General features: G+C 44.1%; 1 protein-coding gene across 3 annotated transcripts in view; it reads left to right on the top strand.

The window, feature by feature from the left end:
- The window catches only part of GNG12 (G protein subunit gamma 12), a 115,325-nt gene that overhangs the window by 59,240 nt on the left and 50,085 nt on the right, over positions 1 to 6,000 (top strand). Inside the window, exon 3 of one of the 3 annotated variants that reach the window (XM_019646778.1) lies at positions 4,896 to 4,962. The exons of 1 other annotated variant lie outside the window; for it this stretch is intronic. In XM_019646778.1, coding sequence (XP_019502323.1) covers positions 4,896 to 4,962 — 67 coding nt within the window. Of the gene's footprint in view, positions 1 to 4,895; positions 4,963 to 6,000 lie in introns of those variants that run through there. One more of the 3 variants, XM_019646784.1, reaches the window with a different exon arrangement.

The following is a 6,000-nucleotide window of genomic DNA, read 5'->3' as shown; positions in this document are numbered from 1 at the left end:
TGTGTGTGTGTGTGTGTGTGTGTGTGTGTGTGTGTGTGTGTGTGTGTGTGTGTGAATCTCGTCTGAGAAAATCTGCCTGGGCAGCAGAGAGTTCGAATGGCAGCCACGTTTCCACCGACACCTGGTCCCTAGACCACAGGGACGCCTTTGACCTTGTCTATGAGAAGCTTTTCTCTAATGTCACACCAAAGTGCGCTTGATATAAGTGAAATCTAGTACAATAATACCTTGGTTTGCAAGCATAATTCTTTCCGGAAACAAATTCCTCGTATTGCAAGACATTGCTCATTTACCATGTTAAAATGTATTAGAAATGTTTGCTCGTCTTGCGGAACACTCGCAAACCAAGTTACTCGCAATCCAAGGTGTTACTGTATGTGGGAACACTGTGCTCAGTCACCATTTCTCATGCTCACTGTCCCTAACACAACTCCTCTTGATCTGAGAGCTGATTTGCTGTGCCTCATGGGGGCATTTAGATCAGGGCTCCATCCAGAGTTTGCGAAGTCTGCAAAATCAAGCCTCGCAGAAGGTGCCCTACTGCCCTCCAAACACATCCCTCCCCTGCTGTTTTGCAGCTTTGCTTTTATGCTTCAGCATCCTTGGGAGTCAGCAGATTTTCCTGCCTTCCCTGGCCCCAGTGTTGTGAACTTGGACTCTCTGCCAGGGTTTCCTCCTTTGTCATGTGCAAGTTGGGCCACTGCAATGGTGGATCCCATAATAAGTAGGTCACTCTGTATTTAGGCCTCCCCCCCACCCCATGGTAAAGGGAACGTCTCAGGTGAGCAAGTGGCACGTGCTAGCCAGATGATTGGGTCAGCTGAAGTTAGAGTTAGTTTGGGGTCAGTGACCCAAAAATGTGTTAAATGCATTTTGGGTAGTTCTATCATGGACTGGTTCCCCTGGCCAAGACTCAACATTTTGAATCCAGATATGAACCTGGTTTTTGTCCTCATGTTATTTTTACTGGAATGTCACTAAGATGGTAGGAGATAGATCCCTCCTTCCCCCACATCACATGAGCTCCACACCCCAGAGGATGTTGGAGATTGAGGCTGAGAGAGCAGAACTGGATTCCCCTAGCACTGCTCACCTGTCTTCTTCTCTTGGCTGGAGAGAATATAGTGGTTTCCATTTGGCCATTCAAACATCTAGATATCTGAAATAGCTAACAGACTGTTAACTAAAACATACTACTTTTTGTACATTTTGAAATAGGGAGGTGGCATCGGATAGGCAGATAGACCAGAGTTCAAACCTCTCCTTCACTACTGAAACACTTTGGACAAAGCGGTTTCACCTCTCTGAGCCTTGATTTACTCGTCTATTAAATGGGGATAATGCCAGTTGCCTCACAAAACAGCTGTATTAAAGGAACCAGCGTGTGTATTGAATTCAGCACAGTGGCCATAGCTATTATATTTGTTTGTATTTATCTATTGTGATGACTTCTAAAAAAACTTTTAAAACCTTGAAAAAAGTAGCCCAATTCTCCAGCAATAGCTTTTTAAAAATCAAATAGGAATTTGAGAAAATATCAAAATTTGTACAAGTACCGTCTTTAAATAAAAATTATTATCTTGCTGGGAGGGAGGTTGTCACTTTGTGAGGGGTGAAAAGCATCACTATTGCATTGTTTTGTACACCTGAAACTACTAATAAAAAATAATAAATAAATAAATAAATAAATAAATATCTTGCAAGACTCATTAGCTCTTTAGTGTACAAAGCAATTCTGGTTGCAGAGGCAGCATTGGCTCAGGGGCTAAGACTGAAGCTTAACTGCCCAGACTCACATCCATCACGAAACACCTGTGTGACCTTGGGCAAGTCACTTATTCTTAAAGCCTCAGTTTCTGCATTGACAAAATGAGGTGAATATTGCACAGGATTACTGAGAGAATTAAGTAAAATCTATATGAAATGCTAACACAGGCCCAGCAAACCATCAGCATCCCGAATAATGGTGGCCATTATTTACCCATTACAATATTATCTCCATTTTGTGGATAAGAATTAGCAGAACACTTTTTTCCCCTTGTGATAAATGGTTTCATGAAGACGCTGTTATATGTAAGAAGTTGTTCTTACTGTTTTGTTTGAGAAAGAACAAGAACGTTTAGTAGCTGGTTTGCTTATAAATACCAAACTGGAGCATATACAGAAGCAAGCTGCATTAACGAAACTGAACAATGTTCCATTTTTTTAGGCCTCGCTTCATTTCCTGGTTAGGATTTGGGTAAGTGATTTTGCCACTAGATTAGGAGAAATTTACATATTATTTTTACAGGGACTGTGAAAATATGCAAATATATCTGTATTTAGCTAGGTGCTTTAAATTCTGATCAGTTTGTTGTGTCCTCTCTCAATAAGGCTGGCCTAGTTGGCAACTTTTGGAGCCCAAGGTGGTCTTGGAAGGAGGAGGAGGGGAAGGCAGGGCGGGAACTCACTGGATGACCCAAACTGGGGACTGAGGCTTGGTGAGGCAGGTGTGGGGAGCTAGCCCATGGCAGAGCTATGATTCCTGGCTAAGGAGGTATGCTGCCTTTAACAGGATTATGTGGACATTCCCTTAAGCGGTTCTTTCTTAAGATCCCCCTGGGGCAATGGGCAGTCCTGAGCTAGTAGAGCTCCGGTGCTTTGTGTCTTACTGACCAGGTGCCCATGCTGTGCCAAATCCAGGGTTCGTATAGAATGAAGATGACATTATTGTTGGATCTATGTTGAATCCATGCCTGGATACCTTTGGTGAATGACTTATCCAGGTGAGCAGGAGACCGTCCTCACCTTTAGGCCTGACTTACTCACCTCTGCAGACAGACAGTTCAAGAGTCATCTTTCTTTAAAAGGGGGCTTGCTACCTGGCTGGGGAGCCAGAGAAAAGGAAAGTGGTACAGCCTTAAGGGGAGGGACTGGTAAGAGGCAAAGCAGCCACAGTCGGTCGGTCACCGAGTGTTTCTCCAGCATCTGCCATATGCTTGGGGCAGGATGAAGAGGAAGCAGAACTGACAGGAGACTCTGGGCCGTGGACCACCTTGCACTCTTTCCCAGCTCCTTAGTCCCCTCCCTGAGGCAGAGGCAGAGCCTCGGACCTCAGAGAAACCTTCCGTTGCCACTGTGTGGACAAGGCTGTGGAAACCTCTTGCCAACACACTCCTCAACGGGCAGGGCTGCCCACAGAGCTAATGCTGGTATGGAGCTGAAGCTTTAGGGTCTTTCACTGCCAAGGACCCCTTCTGATGCTCTGTAGCTAGTGTGCTATTCCTAATGTTGTATTCTTTGTCTGAAAAGCTGCTGCACTCTCCCGCTCCCCCTTTATTGTATAGGCTCAGGATCTACAAAAACCGGATCTGTCCCTGGGCCAGAAAGAATTGTCACTCACTTTGGGTCTTTCCCTCTGCCGCTATGCCATCACCAGGACACGACGACTCCAGTTGGCTGCTTCCTCAGCAATAGGTTTTGCACCTGTCTGTGTCCTCTTCTGTGGCTGGACCTGAGTTCCCACGGGGAGCTCCTAGCGCTTTCAGTGAGGGGGAAAGAGGCCCAGTGAGGAATTGCCTGGCTCCTTCCTGGCCAGCAGGCACCCTCCACGGGGTGGAAAGGTCCCACTGTTCCTGCAGGAAGGCAGGGTGGGCGCCCTCAGACCTCCAGGGGATTCGTGGTTGCTCGGAGGGAGGCCCTGCTAAGAAATGGGTTAGGCGGGAACCAGCCCTGTGAGGGCTGTATTAGCCAGCCAATATAGGCCTAGTGGAAAAGCCTCCTAAAAAAGAAAAGGAAAGACTTATCCTTGAAACTTCATCAGCTTTGGCAAAACCATGACCCGGATCTCAAGTTTTAGGAGAATGGGCCAGCCAACCCACAGGACTGTGCTGATAAAGTGTTCTGCTCATCCTCAGCCTTTCATCATGGCCCTTCCCTCTTATTCCTCAAAAGGGCTGGAATGCTTTGCTAATCCATCAGAATTAAATGTATTGATAATAAGCGGGAGGAGGGAAAGGCCTTTTTTGTACACATCTTTCTAGCGCTATGTGAAAACCAGAGTTTGAAAATAATTTTCTTTTTCAGTGATATACTGGCCAACTTCGCCCCCTAGAGGAGAAATTGGTAATTGTTTAAAATGAGCCATCTCCGGCATCCTCGTTGTTCTGACTGATAATCTGGAAATTGTCAGCCTTGAATTAGTCAGGACAGTGAAAAGGGCCCAGTCTATAGGTTTTTGGTGTTTTGGTGTTGTTTTACTTCGTTTTTTTTTTTTTTTTGCCTTGAAACAGTTATTCTAAACTTAGGGTTAAATGCTTTTTTTATATCTGTAAAGAGCAAAAGGGTTAAAATGCCACCAGGTTTAAGGCTCATGCCTGTTAAACTATAGTTGACTTTTTGCCAAACCTCTGCAACCAGTGTTAGTTACAGCAAACCCTTACCAGTCTCGAGGCTTCTTTTACTCCTTGAGGTTGTGGCAGAGACAGAAAACCAACCAGAAAATAGGAATTTTCAACCACCCGCAGGATATCTGTTAGTGATCCTAACTTACAAACTCCAGCTCACAGTTGCCCACGTTGAAATCTTTTGATTTAGTCCTGCAAGTTTAACTTATTTGCCTCAGTTCATTTACACTTGCTACTAACAACTGCCAGAAAGTAGCTTTCAGTCACCGTTAGGCTAGCTAGGTGATAGTTATTTTACTACTACTTCCTACACTTTTTGTATATTTTTAAAAGCAAAATGCAAAACAGACGTCGAAGGCTAATGGTTGAAAAACAAAAACCTTCTCATGTATTTAATCCTCTGTTAAAACGTGATTTTATCCTGACACCTTAATTAATCCTTTGTTAATTACTCAATGCTTTTAAAGACCAGAACTGACCCAATTATTTAACTTCTATTGTGTCTCCTAGAATAAGAGCCTTCATCATAAAAATCTCATCTATCTTTTGTTCACCAAGTGGTTGTTCGTGTCCCTGGGTGAGTGTTTGTCATCTCCATTGTTCAGGATATTCATCCCCCAGTGGAGCATACAATAATAGTGTTTATATTCGTAATGCTTTTTTCTTCCTTTCTCTGCTCTCAGAAACCCCGAGATGCACTTCAGTGTTTTGAGGGCATGGCACTGTTAAGAGCTTGTTACTCATACATCAGCTTAATTGCATACTTGGGGCTGTTTTTCCTCAAAAGAAGGATGTGAAAGGAAAAAAAGTATGCACACACCTTGTAGGTCATTGTGACTTTTAATTTTTCAATATTTGACAGAGATGACTGATTATTGGTTATATTTTTATATATTTTTTCTACTTCAATTTTTCATTTCATGCAATTTTTATGTAAGAAAAAATTATTTTTTAATTTTTTTAAATTTTTTTATTTTATTTTATTGGATAACAGTGTGTTTTTTCCAGGACCCATCAGCTCCAAGTCAAGTCATTGTCCTTCAATCTAGTTGTGGAAGGCACAGCTCATCTCCAGGTCCAGTTGCCGTTTTCAATCTAGTTGCAGGGGCCGTAGCCCACCATGCCATGCAGGAATCGAACCTGCAGCCTTGTTGTTCAGAGCACGCGCTCTAACCAACTGAGTCACCTGGCTGCCCAGAAAAAAATGTTTTTTGATAATATGTTTGCTTTTTGCCCCCGGTGTATGGAAGCCAGTTGTCCTAAGCACTAAATAGGCATTATTGGGGGAGGGGTGTGTTTCCCCCATGATTCGTTCCAGGGAGACTCCTCTCATTTCTTGCCTCCTGACTCACTCTGACACAGCCCAGAGGAGGGAATGGGCCTAGGGAGCTGCAGTTCCTGCTGGCCCAGTCTCAGTCCACAGCACAGGCTAATTCCTCTTCTTTGTAAACACCTACCCTCCTTACCTGTGGCTACAGCCACCACCCCTGTTATTTGGAGGAGAATACACACACACACACACACACACACACACACACACACACACGCCCCTTTCTTCTTGGGCATCTGTCCTCTTTCCTGTTGAAACTGGCCATTAATCCAATGTTGAGACAGC

The sequence above is a fragment of the Hipposideros armiger genome, unplaced genomic scaffold (genome assembly GCF_001890085.2).
Source record: "Hipposideros armiger isolate ML-2016 unplaced genomic scaffold, ASM189008v1 scaffold_106, whole genome shotgun sequence".
In the NCBI taxonomy this organism is placed as follows: domain Eukaryota; kingdom Metazoa; phylum Chordata; class Mammalia; order Chiroptera; family Hipposideridae; genus Hipposideros; species Hipposideros armiger.
The sequence above is the reverse complement of the archived record's forward strand: the minus strand, read 5'-3'. Positions and strand labels throughout refer to the sequence as shown.